We start from the raw sequence: 16,828 nt of genomic DNA, 5'->3' as shown, positions 1-16,828 counted from the left end.
ATGTGAAATCTTTTTTTTTCTTTTTTAAGACAGAGTCTCACTTTGTCGCCCAGGCTGGAGTGCAGTGGTGCGCTCTCGGCTCACTGCAAGCTCTGCCTCCCAGGTTCACACCATTCTCCTGTCTCAGCCTCCCCAGTAGCTGGGACTACAGGTGCCTGCCACCACGCCCGGTTAATTTTTTGTATTTTTAGTGAGACAGGGTTTCACCGTGTTAGCCAGGATGGTCTCGATCTCCTGACCTTGTGATCCGCCCACCTCGGCCTCCCAAAGTGCTGGGATTACAGGTGTGAGCCACCGCGCCCGGCCAAAAAAATGTGAAATCTTACCAGCAGTGTTTCATTTATAAATTTCTAAAATCCAAAAAAAAAAATTATCAAATTAATTGTTACCCATATTAATTACTACTTCCTCTTGATTGTCCTTTCTCCTCTTTCTCCCCATGGAAGGACAGAGGGGAAGGAGGACAAAGGAATAAGGAGGCTATCTGCTTTGTTCTGCTTGCCTCAGAAAGCACCAAGCTCCTCTGATGGAGTTCTCTTCTGGAGAAACCAATGGGTGAGGCAGCATCGATTTCAGCATAGGCCCTGGTCAGGTATCAGCATCACACAGTGTTCCTGCTGGAGAAAGAAGACAGAATGCAAAGGCATGATTCAGGTGGAACTGAACTCCTAGGTGGATTTTGTTGCTGTCCCTACCCTTCCAGTAGTCCTATAGCATTACAATGCCGAATGAGAAAGAGAGTTAACAAAGTGACTAGCCCAAGACAAAAACTAGTTCAGAATTTACGGAAAATAAACATATTAGACATTGGAGGGTTTTATTGGTGCTTTTTTGTTTGTTTGTTTGTTTGTTTGCATTTGGCTAGAGGCTTTTCTTTGAAGGAATGTGAAGAATTTGAAAAAAAGGTAAACATTATTATGTGTTTGATATAGGTCTGTGAGAGATTTGAAGGAAAGAGAAATGAGGAATCAAAAGCTAATAGCTGATAATTGATTGAACAAATGTTGAGGTCTTCCTGGTGCAGACTAATCTGGTAATTGACAAGTGCTGTTTCCTGGTCTCTTTTATAATTGCTTCTAAAAACTGACATTACTGTCAGTCATTTTATGTACAGAGCTTGTCTGAGGCACAAGTGACAATTGAGAATTTGTCCTACAAACCACTCAAGACCAAACTTGGGTGGCATTTCCTATATCTTACTTTCAAAATGTAATGGCAAATATGAAGCCAGCCGATAAGGATTTGCCCTGCTTTCTTTAAAAGTATTGGTACCTTAAGCCGGGCGCAGTGGCTCACGCCTGTAATCCTAGCACTTTGGGAGGCTGAAGCAGATGGATCACCTGAGGTCAGGAGTTTGAAACCAGCCGTCTCTACTAAAAATACAAAAAATTAGCCTGGCGTAGTGGTGCATGCCTGTAATCCCAGCTACTCGGGAGGCTGAGGCAGGAGAATTGCTTGAACCCAGGAGGTAGGGGTAACAGTGAGCCAAGATTGCACCATTGTGCTCCAGCCTGGGCAATAAGAGTGAAATTCCATCTCAAAAATAACCAAACCGAACCAAACAAAGTAAAAAAAGTATTGGTACCTCAGAGAGACAAGGTGGTAAAAGAACTATGAACAAGGCCAGAGCCTGTGGTGACTGGGCATGAGCTCAAATCTCCTAAGGATGTCTCTAATGCCAGGGGTCCTTCAGTAATTGGATGGGAGGCATAACTGTAGTAATCTCAAAACCAAAAACACTTGGCTTAGTTTTGAGATTTTTATTCAATAAGACAGGAGAATAATTTGTTATTAGATTTGACTTAAATACCTTAGTAAAAATAGAAAATATGACATCAATATTAGTTTAATAGAGAAGGGTGCCAATGTAGTTACTGTCTCAGGATTTTCATTCTGTGTAGATTGATGATCCTAAGAATATTTTTTAAAAAGAAGCAAACAAAACCCACATGAGCCTGTACATTTCAGTAAAATTCTAGGAGCACTGACATGTTCAAAATACTCAATATCATGTTCTTTGGGACTTCTGGTCCTGTTGATATGGTCCAAATAATCTGAAACTCACCTATATACCCAAGCATCTTTGAAATACATATGTAAGGTTGAAAGGAACTAAGGGAATTTTCCAGAGTCCAGAAACTAAGCTGAGGCTGCAGTTGTCCTGGAGTGGAGATGTAAAGGAGGTTGTAGCAAAGGAATAGAGATCAAAGCCCTGGGATGTTGCAAGATGGGTGCTGAACCTAAGACATCCTCTCTTTTCCCCAACACAAAACCAGTGAAAGGGAGAATTAGAAAAACAAAACAAAACAAAAACAATCTATCCACTAGCATATGGAGATGTCAGGTAAGCTTGTCCACTTTAGACTGGTCTATAGGTAGAACAAAAAGTAGTTTCTCTGAAAACTACTCTGAAAAATGTGAAACCCTAGCTCTGCCTCACGTAGGTTTGAAGTTCAAATTTACATAACCCCTTTAGTCTGACAATCCCCAGGCAAAAGAAGTTAGAAAATGAGTAAAGCGGGCTGGGTGCGGTGGCTCACTCCTGTAATCCCAGCACTTTGGCAGGCCAAGTGGGTGGATCATCTGAGGTCAGGTGCATGGCCAACATGGTGACACCTTGTCTCTACTAAAAATACAGAAATTAGCTGGGTGTGGTGGTGGGCACTAGTAATTCCAGCTACTCAGGAGGCTGAGGCAGGAAAATCGCTTGAACCTGGGATGCGGAGGTTGCAGTGAGCTGAGATAGTGCCATTGCACTCCAACCTGGGTGACAAGACAAGAACAAAACTCTGTGTTAAAAAAAAAAAGAAGTAAAGCTACTAAGAGGAAGAAAGGAAGGAATGACAGACCAGATCCTATGGTGTTTTTCTTTCAAGTTTTGAGTAATACCAAATATTCCAGAAAGGATAAAAGCTAGATCAAGCCTGCTAATTTTTGTTTTAGGAATTTTGCATTATGATAGGAAGATTATTAATATGACATAGTATCACGAACTAGTTGGGTTTATTTTGGGAATTCAAGGTAATCTATCACTAGAAAATATATCAATGTATAGTGTAAGAAAAAAATGAGAAAAGTTAAAAGCAAATTTAAGATAATGGTAATGGGGAATTCATTTGAGGAAGACTATGTAGGGATGAGGTCTTCAGACAGGTCTGTAATGTTCTATTTCTTAAGTATAGGGTACATGGATGTTCACTTAAGCTAAGTAGTGGGTACAAGGTATTCTTTTATACTGCTTTATATGCCTGAGATTGTTTATACTAAAATACTAATCACATGAATTAATATGATTCATCATATTCAGAGTTTAAAGACAGAAATTATATTATTTCATCCCTAGTTGCAGAAAAAGTGTTTAAGCACATTAAACATTCAACCATACTTTGAAAACATCATTTTAAAGGTGAAATGTTAGAAGAAATAAGACAGGAATGTCTTAAAAATTGAACTTGGAAGTCCTACCTAGGAAAATGAGACAATAACAAGAAATAAAATGTGTAAGAATTAGAAAAGAAGAAAAACATCTGTCATTACTTGCAGACAATTTTATTGCTTACATAGAACATCCAAGACTATTTAATGATAATAGAACCCCCGAAGTTTCAGAAAATTATTTGGCACGTAATCCATACATAAAAATGAGTTGCCTTCCTATATGCCAGAAGCCAACAGTTAGAATATATAATTTTATAAAAATCATATTTACAGTATCAACAAAAACTTTTAAATTCCTGATAGAAAATATAATTAAAGACATGTAAGGTATTTATAAAGAAAATTATAAATCCTTATTGAAAGGAATCAGTGGAAAGTTATACCATGTTTATGGATGGGATAATTTAATATCATTAATTTGATGTCTGACCAAATTAACCTTTTAATTAAATGTAATAATTCCAGTTAAAATTTGAGGAGAACCTTTGGTAGAATTTGACAAGTTGGATCTAAAATTTACGTGGAAGAGCAAATGGCCAAGAATAGCCAAGTCTATTTTGGATAAGAACAGGATGAAAGGGGCTTATCTAGATGCCAGTTTTCTTAAGATTTAGTAATTAAATCAGTGTGGTATTGCCATATATAGTAAAATAAACAATGTGTTTAACCAATAACCCAGAAATAGACACATTTACATGTATAAACATATTATATAATATAATTATAATAGCAAATCTTTTATGGTTAGCCATTTAAAATAAATTAAAATTTGATCCCTATTTCATACCTTACACAAAATAAAATCCACCTAAATGTGAAAATCGAACCTTTAACACTTTTAAAAGATCATATAAGAATATATTCCTGTGATTTGGGATAAGATAGATTTTCTTTCAAATGACACAGAAGTACAACCCATAAAGGAAGAAGGTGCTAATTAGATTATATTGAAATTCAGAACTTTCATTTAACAAAAAGAACACTGCAAAGTGAAAAACATGACATAGATTGAGAGAAAACAGGTGCACTGCATAAAACTAACATAGGATTCACATCCAGAATATAGAAAGAAGCTAGCAAATCAATAAGGAAAGGAAAAACAAGTAAATGGAAACACGGACAAGAATGGGCATAACTAATTTTGAGCAAGGAAGAATCCAAACTGCCAATATACATATGCAAAATGATCAACTTCACAAATAATCACAAAAATGCAAATTAGAACCAAAATGAGATATCATTTTACACCTACCAGATTGGCAAAACAAAAGTACCTGTCAATATTACATACTGACAAAAATGTGGGCACAGGAACTTACATCTGTAGTTGATAGGAATGTAAATTTGTACTACTCTGAAGAGCAATTTAACAATATATAATAAAGGCAAGATACACATACTCTCCAGCAGGAAATCCTACTTCTAAAGTGCACACCATAGAGAAACTCTTACATACGTGCTCAAAGAGATTCATAATGTTCATAGCAACACTGTTCGTAATAGCAAAAGTAAAAATCCTAAATGTTCATCAACAGGAGACAAATAGATTCTGATATATTCCTTTACTGAAATACTATATATCCATGAAAATTAATGAACTACAGCCACATGAAGCAATATTAATAAGCTTAAAAACACAATGTGAAGGACAAGAACAAGTTGCAATTACATGCAGTAATGTAACATTTACATAAAGTTTAGGACATGCAAAATGATACAATACATTATTTATGAGTACATGCATACATATGGAGTAAATGTATGAAAACACACAGAGAAATCAGACATCTTAAATGCAGTACAGTGATCACTCCAGGAAGGATGGAAGGGAGATACCAATAGGGAGTTCCAGTTACATCAGTAATGTTTTATTTGTTTGAAAAAGATTATAGAGGCCAAGCAAGGTGGCTCATGCCTGTAAACCCAGCACTTTGGGAGGCCAAGGTGGGCAGATCACAAGGTCAGGAGATTGAGACCATCCTGGCTAACATGGTGAAACCCTGTCTCTACTAAAAAAATACAAAAAAAATAGCCTGGCATGGTGGCACACGCCTGTAGTCCCAGCTACTCGGCTGAGGCAGGAGAATCGCTTGAACCTGGGAGGCGGAGGTTGCAGTGAGCCGAGATTGTGCCACTGCACTCCAGCCTGGGCGATAGAGTGAGACTCTGTCTCAAAAAAAAAAAAAAATCTAGAACTATTTTGACAAAACGTTAAGATTTAACAAAGCTGGCTTTTTATACCATTACCCATTTTTGTGTCCATAAAATCATTCATAATTGTAAGAGCTCTATGTTCTCTGTCACCAAGTTAACCTTATTGAGAAGTTGACATTTGCTCTGCCTCTTTACCATTTGTAGATGATTAAACGCCTACAAAAGGAAATCCAGGAACTGAAGGATGAACTGGCCATGGTCACTGGGGAGCAGAGGACAGAGGCACTCACAGAGGCAGAGCTCCTTCAGTAAGGCCTTTTTTTTTTCTTTTTCTTTAACAGTGAAAGTTTGTGTTAACTTCTTTGTTGGCCCTAATGTTATGAATTCACCTCAAAGCATGAAGGTCTCCTGGGACAGTCTGAAATTGCATTTAGGCGCCAGTTAAGAGTGGCGGCTTTCCATGAAAAGCTGGATAAGGCTGGCACTGTTTTTGCCGCCTCAGCTTTGAGGAAGTAAAGAACAGAGCAAAGAGAGGATGGGAATATCCTTCTCATGCCAGCTAAATAAAAGGAAATGTATAATAGTCATGCAATTTTAAAACACACACACCAAACACTCTTCAGCTGTGGGTCTCAGATCTGAAAGGAATTCAAGAGACATCCTTTGTATTAAACAGCATCTTACTACAAGCACCAATTTATCCCATGCCAAAGTAAGCTCTCTCCTTTAATAAATGGATGGCCCATATATTATAGCTCAAACACTCTAACTGGGAATGAAAGCAGGTATTCAGGGCTTTATACAACTGTGGCATCTTTTAGAGCCTTTAGATTTGCAGCCATATGGCATATCAGTGGTACAATGTGGCTCTCATTCTCTCTCTGATCACAGTGGGCTTTCTTGTTTCTGTGCTGCTTATTAAGCATGTGTTGGGTAGTAAGAATGGGCCAGACTTTGAAGGCCATGTCATTCTCTATTTCCAAACGAGAAATAGAGCTACATAGGACTTTTCTAAAGATATACTATAATTTCAGCTAACCCTCCCTCAATGGAGAAAATTGTAAATAAGAAAGAGAATAAAAGTAATTGTCTTTGAACTATTTCATAGCTGCCCCTGAGGTAGGTCTAAAGCTTGAGAAGCCTCGGCAAGGTTTCTGTTATAGTCAAAGCTTTCACTCCTATGGGATAGTGTTTCCTAATTCCAGAACACTGTATTTAATAATATGATAGGCCCCTAAGGCTTTTCTTGCAAGACTGCTTTGTGGCATATTTGCAATTAAGGGGAAGCATATTGCCAAAAATTCACGTAAAAAAAAGTTTTATGTCGTTTCTTCAAACAACTTGGGATATCATAGATATTGAGAACACTAACCTCAGACTATCTTCACTCTGGTGCTCCTTTCCCCTCAAAGAAGGGAATTACCAATTATTGTCTTTGAAAAGATCTCTTCAGAATTTTGATCTACAAGTTAGGATCCAGTCAAGAAAACAGAACCGGCCGGGCGCGGTGGCTCAAGCCTGTAATCCCAGCACTTTGGGAGGCCGAGACAGGTGGATCACGAGGTCAGGAGATCGAGACCCTCCTGGCTAACACGGTGAAACCCCGTCTCTACTAAAAATACAAAAAAAAAAAAAAAAAGAAAACAGAACCACTCTAGGCCTTTTAACAAAAGGAATTTAATATAGGAAATTGATTGCCAGAGGACAGTTTTGCTGAGAAACGATCCAGGAAATGAAGCAACACCCCAGAGATCAGTAACAGCAGGAGCCTCTATGCCCCTAGGATTGCAGGGACAATAGGAGAAGGTGATGATACCAGAACCTACGAGCAGGAGCTGACAGGCAGAAGCTAGACCATACTGAGTGCTGTCTGACAGCAGCTGCAGCCATTGAAGAGCCACAGGTGCTAGTTGAGACATCATCCAAAGGGACATCCTTAGCTTCTCTCACATCCCCCTTTCAGTCTTCCACCAGTGCTTCCTGTTGGCTGAAGTTACCCAGAAGCCAGTTGCTAAAAAAGTCGAGGAATGTAGTTTCTTGTGATGCAGAGTCAAATAGGGGAAGGGGGAAACTGAGTCTAAAAGTAACATATTCAATCAGTACCAATGTTCACACCTATAATCTCAGCACTTTGGGAGGCCAAGGTGGATGGATCACCTGAGGTCAGGAGTTTGAGGCCAACCTGATCAACATGGAGAAACCCTGTCTCTACTAAAAATACACAGTTAGCTGGGCGTGGTGGCACATGCCTGTAATCCCAGCTAGTCAGGAGGCTGAGGCAGGAGAATCACTTGACCCGGGAGGCAGAGGTTACAGTGACCCAAGATCACGCCATTGCACTCCAGCCTGGAGTGAAATTCCATCTCAAAAAAAGAAAAGAAAATCAGTACCAGTGTTTCTGCGAATTCCTGTGTATCCTGTATGTTTTTCAGGAGGCTTAGTTCAAGGGTAAGGTTTTGAATGTGGTGGTTTCAGTATGTCAGACTGAGTGTGCTGCAGGTTCCCTCTGTTGTACCAAATCTAGAGAATTATAGCACTGGGATAAACACATGGATCTCTCGTCATACCTAAAAACAGGAAGTAGACTTCTTGATGGTCTAGAAACCTCAAGGAATTCCTGAGGGACTGAGAGGTGGGACCTGAGATGGGCAAGAGAAAAGGATAGACTAAGGCATGGGTGCAGCATAATAGTGGCTCCATGTCTGGAAGTGTGGAGCCCTGGAGCAGGAGAGGACTAGGAACAGCCAATGAGCATGTGGTAGAGCTATTGTAGTGGGGGCAGTTTGTCCTGTGAACCCCTGAGCACTCTCCTCTGCAGTGTTGAGGATGGAGACAGGGAAGGGCCCCAGGTAGCTGACAGAGAGCCCAGAGAAGCTCTGAAGACCAGTGCTCCAGTGCTGTCTTTAGCTCTATTTGCCCATCCCCTATTCTCACGAAAAATAAGAAGTGGTCGGGCGCACAGTGGCTCACGCCTGTAATCCCAGCACTGTGGGAGGCCGAGGCGGGCGGATCACGAGGTCAGGAGATCGAGACCATCCTGGCCAACATGGTGAAACCCCGTCCTACTAAAAATACAAAAAAACTAGCCGAGCGTGGTGGTGGGCATCTGTAGTCCCAGATACTCAGGGCGGCTGAGGCAGGAGAATGGCGTCAACTCGGGAGGCGGAGCTTGCAGTGAGCCGAGATTGCGCCACTGCACTCCAGCCTGGGCGATAGAGTGAGACTCCGTCTCAAAAAAAAAAAGAAAAGAAAAGAAAAAAAAAAAAAGAAAAGAAAAAGAAAAATAAGAAGAAGCTCCAGCACTGGCAGCTGCTTCAGCCCCAAATCCCAGACCGGCTGCCCGAGCTGAGATACCTGAGAGTCCAGGAAAGATGAGCCCATGGTTCAGGAGCGACTGGAATTAGAAATATGAGGCCAGAAGTCTGAGAATGGTAAGAACAGGAAGATTGTGCAACCCGTAGGGCCTTAGAACTAAACATTACCCAAGGTGATTAATATCTTTAGAGAAATAGAATATGGTATTACATCTATGAAACAAGAACAGGAGTTGACTTTTATGAAACAAAATCAAGGGGAAATCTTGGAAATGAAAAAATAAAGCTGTAGTCGCTAAGAACTTAACAGATGGCTCAATAACAGGATACAAAAACCGAGGGGGCAAATTGGTGAGCTAGGACGATCCGGGCTAAGGATTTCTTCCAGAACATGAGATAAAAGGATAAAGAGATAAGTTAAAAGAAAAGTGTCATAGAGATTAGCTCTATATTTACCAATATCTGATGAATAGGTGTTGGTGAGGAGAAAATAGAGATGATGCAGAGGAGCCAACAGTTAAGAAATAATATCTCAGAATTTCCTGGAACTAAAAAAAAAGACATGCAACTTCAGAATGAAAAGCTGCCAAGTGCTAAGCCATATAGTCCTATTGTAGAAAATTTTTACAGCCACAAAATACAGAAAAGAATCACGAAAGTTACCAGAGAGGAAAAAAGATTACTCTAAATCAAGAATCTGATTTAGAGCAGACTCCTCATCAACAATTCTGAAAACAAGAACATCTAGTGCTAAGGAAACAAACAAAAGTACTTTAAATGTATTTTCTGTATCTAGCCAAATCTGTATTCAAATGTGAAGATGAAAAAAGGCATTTTGCAGACATGCAAACTTTCAGACTGAAAGAATACCACCCTAGATCCTTTCTCAAGGAATGACCACAGATTATAATTTAACAAAAGAAAAATGCAATAAAGCATATGCAATAAGAATGAGCAAATTTTGTTATATCTTCTTTATGATTCTTAAATTGTATAGTATTTATATTATATCTTTCACTAACTTGCCATTTATTCCATAACTGAATTTTTCTGTTTAGAAGGTGTAACAGTCAAATAACAATCACATTTTTCTTTCACAGGAGTTTGGGGGATAGAATGAAAACTAAAATTGTGACAACAGATTGAAATACTGAAGGACTTTTAGATCCTGGATTGATTTCTGTTGATCTATAGATAAGAAATATATAAATGTCAACCTCAACAGATTCTATAGACAGTCTGGAGGGTTGCCAGTAGTTTTTTGTGCAATTGGTTTGTTTGTTCGTTCATTTAACACTCATTATCTAGTATTCACAAAACTCTATGTTAGGCCCTGAGTGGGGCACAGATATGAGCAAAACCTAGATCCTGCTCTCAAGAAACTCATAATTTAGTGGTGATGACAGATGTGAGCACAAGTAATGATGTGATATATAAACATTATGAGAAGATAGAAACAAAATACAATGAGAATGCAGAGATAGCAATAATTACTTTTGAGCTCAGGAATCATGTAAAACTAGTTCATGTGCTACTAAATAAACTTAAGCATTTCCCAATGAAATGACTTGTCTGCTGTCAAGAGAAGCGTGCTATGTATCATTGTGTCTTATTAGTGATTTCTGAGTAGCCATTAGGGAGAACAAATGTTGCAAGCGAAAATCACCTTGCCAAAGCAAACCATACGGTTTCACAAAAGTAGTAAATTTGGCACTTGTTCACGACTGACAGTGCAGATTATTCAGACAAAGTGTTTTGTTCTTATTGTTTATGTTAAATTGTTATCATTATGTTTTTCCCTAATTACTTAGATTGAACATTAGTTCAACCTACATTTCAACAGACTTAAGAGTCTTTTATCATCTTAAAATGAAAGAGATAAATTAAAATTTACCCCTAAAGTGCCGCTGCTGTTTAACACCATTGGTCTGTACTGCTCTGTGTTCTAGAGCCCCTGGATATTTATTCAGGAATGTGAATCAGCTTCAGTCCTCTCATTGCACCCAGACTCTCCAGGAGGCCGGCAGGAGGGGGATGATGGTGCTGGAGAGAGTATGTATGCCAGAGCTTGTCAGGACACAGTGGCAGAATTGCTCTCGCCCTCTTCTACTTCTTTGTCCTGCAGATTCCTGCAGGATTATGTTGATTGGCATGACATAAGGATATTACCATCAGACATTCTCTGAAGAATATCAGAAAACAGATACTTAGTAGATATGACGTTTTATCTAGTATGAATTGAGCAGTTTGGAGATGTCTGTTAATGACTAGCCCTAACAAATTTTTTGAGCCATTTCCCAACATTTCTATGCTTAATGTAAATATTTGTTGCATGGACTTGGATGCTTTAATTTAAGAGGATTTCAGATGTCAGCCTCCAGTTATTATGATATTTTAGTTTACATCTTTTGCGGGGCAAGGGGGGTGGCTGGGTATATTTGAAAAGAGACAGCTGGATAAAGGCTGTATAGCCAAGTTAATGTATACAGAACTTATTCGGTGAAGATTTGATTTTGATTGAGTCTCTAAACACATACACAATTGTTTCTTTGTTAAAACAATAAGCCTGTAGATCTTTGGCTAGGCTTGGAAGCATTGTATCCTGACCCAAATCTAAGCGAGTAAAATATTTTCTGTTAGCAACATTTTACTTTCAAGATGAAATTGAATTGGACCTCATTAACTCTCGTCCCAAAGTGTCTGGATACCTCCAAACATCTGGATCCTTTTCTAACAGGAAAAGAGGTCTTCATGCAGTTAATCCTTCAAACTGAATTTATTGAGCACCTACTAGACACTAATCATTTTAATAGGTGCTTTGGTGGAGGGTTAGAGGTATAGGATACAAAAAAATAATTCCAAGGAGTTACAGTTTTATTGAGGAAAACTTACAGACACATATATACACACAAATGCATACACATATATATGTATATATAAAACACAGAACGAAGGAATATATTAATGGAGAGAATAAATGGACACTGATAATTTTAACTTTAATTCTAGTTTTAATTCTACCCATGTTAGTTTTTTATTGACTCTGCAGACTTAAGGTTTCTTATGTGTAAAGTGAGAGCATTAAACCAAATGAGATCTATGCAGTCTTTTCAATTCTGTGTTTAAAAATTTAATAGCAGTTTATTACATATAGTTAATACATTATTTACTCACTATCTATAATAATAAAAAGCGAAATAATTCTGTAGGAATTCAGAAATGAGGGAAGTCACTGAAGACTTCACCCATGGAGTAAGCTGAAAAATTTCTAAAGGATGTTAAGAGGAAGAAGGCACCCTTCTAACAAAGGTTCTGAAAGGGAATGTGAGAGGGTGGGCAGGGTGGGGTAAGGAGCGTAGAGAATAGCAGGAGACCAAGATAGGAACTTGCATGTAGCAAACACTAACTGATGAGAATCTGATGTGAAACTGGCCTGGCAGGAGCCTGAGGTTCTCATGGAGGAATTGAAGAATAGGACTAGACAGATGAATGGTGAGCTCATGATGAGTTATGAATACCATATGCAGAGGAGCTGGTATCTTCTTTAATGGTATCCAGGAAACAAATCGTGGTCTGAGAGTATGAAATCCATTCATTCATTTAATAAACGTTTATTTTGCTCTCTTCTTGTGCTAGGCACTGTTTTAGGTGTGGGAAATATAGGAATAAACAAAATAATGTTCTTGCCCTCATGGAGCTTACATTCTTGTGGAGAAAGAGACAGTACACAAGATAACTAAAATATAGGGCATTTCAGATTGCAGAAGCTGAAAAGGGAAAAATAAAACAGGAGTTGCAACTTTAGTAGGGTGACCGTGAAAGAATTTATGTGATGAAGTCTTTTTTAAGATTACTGCTCTTGTAGAATTGGACAGAATTTGCTGGAGCGAGAAATCAGAAAAACATTATAATCAATTTCGAGTGACGATGAAGGAAGAGACTTGAGTGGTGACAATAAGGACAGAGAAAAGTCTGAGAGATCTTGTTAATGAAGAATCAATAGAAGTGATGGTTTCACATATCAAAAGGGTAAATAAGGGAAAATAGCGACATCTTATGCCTGTAAAACAGGTTATCAAGAGGTGGAAAAAATGGGAAAGGAAAGATAATAAAGGCTCAATTTTTTGTGTGATGAAGAAATACACAGATTGAATTCTGGAACTTCAGAGGAAGGTTAAAAGTGATTATTTAAATTTTGGGGTGACTAGTACTTAGTTGATGTAATACTGAGGTCAAGACCAAGAGTCAGTTTGGAAATTCTTCTGATCTAATATGAGGTATGTAATAATTAGTGTATTAGTCTGTTTTCATACTGCTAGAAAGAACTGCTGAGACTGGGTAATTTATAAAGGAAAGAAGTTTAATTGACTTACAGTTTAGCATGGCTTGGAAGGCCTCAGGAAACTTATAATCATGGCGGAAGGCAAAGGAGAAGCAGGTACCTTCGACTTGTGGTGGCAGGATGGAATGAGTGCCCAGCAAAAGTGGAAAAGCCCCTTATACAACCATCAGATCTCATGAGAACTTACTCATTATCAAGATAACAGCATGGGGGTAAACACCCCCATGATTCAATTACCTCCCACCAGGTCCCTCCCATGACACATTGGGATTGTGGGAACTATAATTCAAGATGAGATTTGGGTGAGAACATACCATACTCTATCAATTAGTATCCATAGGATCATAATCTTCCTACATGCAAGCTTACTATAGGTGGATTGCCAACTGAATTCATCCTTTTACTTGGCCACATCAATCACCACATCTCCTCCCCGGTGCATTTTTACATAAAATTAGATATTCCGTTCACTGGATATTTAACAATGAAGAGAAAAGGAGCTCTACCTAACAGCTGGCCCTGAACTCAACATGCCCCAAACTGAATTCCTCTCCATTTTTCCCCAGACCTGGTCTCTACCACTGTATCTTCTATCAGTCAATGTCTCTCCAAGCTGTACTGTTGCCCAGGCCAGAAAGTTAGAAGTCTCCTGTGGTTCTGTCATTTTTCTCATACTCCAAATCCAATCTGTTTGGGGCATTTCTTTTAAAAAGTAATTAAAACATTAAATAATTTAAGACTAAATATAGTTTAAAACCAAACACATAGTGTTATAAAACCCACATAGAATTTGTTTCAAAAGAACATATTTGTACTAATAAAAGCTTCATTGATGTCCAAGCTTTATATTTAAGTGCAAATAAATATGCCTAAAGGAAGAGTCTTAAACGCTCATTTATCCATCAAATAAAACAAATTTATACCTGTATTCATTTTTTCCAGTGGATAAATACTGATTGAGTACTAACAGGACGATGTTGGACACTGTGTTAGGAGCTGGGAGGCTCAGAGACAAATTAAATAATCCTGCAGGAGGCTGGTGTGCCACAGAGAGGGTAAGATATCCAGACACACATGCTCATTGCTGATGCCCACCTGCTGTGATAGACAGCTGGTAGAGATGGAGGAGGAGGAGTGTTCTGTGAAGGGCAGGAAACAGAGAGGAAAGACTTCATATAGGAAGTGACATACAAAACATCCATCAATGCTCTCATCCTTTCAAAGTTAGCATTTAAAGGTGACTCTAGGAGAAGCCATCTCCACCATACTCAAGTTGCAATTCAAACTTTTTATTGGCTAATCTAATAAAAGTTTAATTTGATTTAGTTCCTCAATATGTTTGAAGTTGAACAAATTTCAACTACAGGTATAGTGGCTCTCTTGAGCCTAAAATTTGATAACTTATTCCAAAAAAGCATAAGACAGAATAATTTTTTAAGACCATCTCATATAATTTGAGATATACCATCCCAATCACTATATGTCTTATAATGTGATCCTCAGGCTATTTTTAAAATGAAATGAAACAAACAAATAAAATAAATAAATATTCTGCAGTATTTGAGTTAATATAGTCCTAGTGAAAATTAGATACCAAACCAGTCTTTTAGGGACAGTCTCTAGTCAATACTTAATTTTGGACCAATAGTGCTTTATCTTTTTTATATTCAGTTTATTGTCACTGGCCTCCAAAGTGGTTTTAGTTATAAACCCACTATTAAAACATTTCAAAATCATAACTCATCCTCCACAAGTTATATGACATGATAAGCCCTCTAGATTGCAGTCTGCAAAATCTTCACTGTAAAGGTAGGAGGAGTGGATTTCAGGAAACTATGCACCTCAAGGATGAGAAGTAGACCTAGAGATAGAGTGGAGAGAGAGAGAGAGAAAGAGAGAGAGAGAGAGAGAAAGGCCTACAGAAGAGTCTGAACAATCTATTGAAGATTGTTTAAAACACGACTGAACTCGGTCCTATATAGACTGCTCATTAGAAAATGAAAAATCTCTGCTGGGCACGGTGGCTCACACCTGTAATCCCAGCACTTTGGGAGGCCGAGGTGGGTGGATCCACCTGAGGTCAGAAGTTCAAGACCTGGCTGGCCAACATGGTGAAACCCTGTCTCTACTAAAAATACAGAAATTAGCCGGTCATGATAAGGGGTGTCTGTAATCCCAGCTACTCGGGTGGCTGAGACAGGAGAATCACTTAAACCCGGGAGGCGGAGGTTGCAGTGATCTGAGGTTGCGCCAATGCACTCCAGCCTGGGCAACAAGAGCAAGACTCCATCTCAAAAAAAAAAAAAAAAAAAAAGAAAATGAAAAATCTAAGAAAGCTTGTGCCTAATTTCTTGTAATTATGGATGAAACTGTTCAAATGATATTAACTACACCTCACTATCCAGAACCCCTCCCATGACCCAGGCTCCAATTGCAAAGGCCTCAAATGGCCTAGCCTGTGGCAACTGCTAAGACCCTATTCCCTGCAAGCATCTCTTTCATTCTAGTATCCTCACCATTTCTCTCTGAAAATGCCCTCCTCACTTCCTTGCTCAAATGTCACATATCAGAAAAGACCTTCCTGGGCCACTTTATCTCGAATATACCTTCCCCTGTCACTTGTTACCCTCTGTATACAGAGTTATTTTCCTTTATAGCAGCAGTGTCCTGTTTCATGTTTCATTGTCCTTTGTCAATCTCTCCTTGCTTCACTGGATGAGGACTGGGACTTTGTCTAAGTTGTTCACCACTGTGCCTGCCCCAGTACCTAAAGCAGTACCTGGCACATGGGCTCTCAGTAAATATTTGTTGCATGAGTTAGTGAATACTCTGCCTGGCCCTCAGGTCCCCTCTGTCTTCTTTCTTGAACCGTTCATTTCAAATCACATGGCTCTCTACTCGGGGTCCCCAGGACCAGCCTGTGTTGATAGAAATCACTTCTGTGTCATTGATTTGGTATCCACTGGGGGCTAGGCCTTGTGGATTTCAGCTCTTGAGGATGAATGACTGAGGAATTACCGGAAATATTCAGAATTTTGCCACAAGTATTTTCTGAGCTGTTTAGTCACTAAGATCAGGCAGGGAACTTTTATACAGATGGACTTAGAGTTAAGAGGCTTGAATTCTTATCTTGACTCTCCTAGTCTAAGGAGACTAGCTATCTTAAGATGGTCATGCCTCTTCTGTAGTCCTCAATCTTTTCATCATGCATGAGCAATTATATCATCTCCATGCATCTGTTACTCATCTTTTGTGTGAGAGTAGTAATGGCACCCACATCACAAGGCTCTTAGGAGGATTGACAGGATAATTCGTGTTATGTACTGAACACAATGCCTGGCCCACAAGCCCCCCATCATTGTTGCCTGTTACTATTACTATGATTCCTTGATATAGTTTTTATTATTGCTGAAGAATCTATTTCATTTATAGATGTCTTTTCAAGCTTCTCTACTGGAAAACAAAGAAGCAAATCATGTTTTAATGTCTCTCTTTAGAACATACACTCATGCATGCACACAGGAAGAAAAAGTGCCAGAAGAAAAAACTACAAAATTGTTAATGGGATTACAAGTGATTT

The 16,828-nt window shown here is 38.8% G+C and overlaps 1 protein-coding gene across 1 annotated transcript in view; it reads left to right on the top strand.

The window, feature by feature from the left end:
• KIF6 (kinesin family member 6) overlaps positions 1-16,828 on the top strand; it is a 381,950-nt gene that overhangs the window by 143,930 nt on the left and 221,192 nt on the right. The window contains 2 exon segments of the mRNA XM_017870163.1: positions 5,797-5,900; positions 10,750-10,772. Of these exon segments, the coding sequence (XP_017725652.1) occupies positions 5,797-5,900; positions 10,750-10,772 (127 nt within the window).

The sequence above is a fragment of the Rhinopithecus bieti genome, unplaced genomic scaffold (genome assembly GCF_001698545.2).
Source record: "Rhinopithecus bieti isolate Rb0 unplaced genomic scaffold, ASM169854v2 scaffold_4553, whole genome shotgun sequence".
In the NCBI taxonomy this organism is placed as follows: domain Eukaryota; kingdom Metazoa; phylum Chordata; class Mammalia; order Primates; family Cercopithecidae; genus Rhinopithecus; species Rhinopithecus bieti.
The sequence above is the reverse complement of the archived record's forward strand: the minus strand, read 5'-3'. Positions and strand labels throughout refer to the sequence as shown.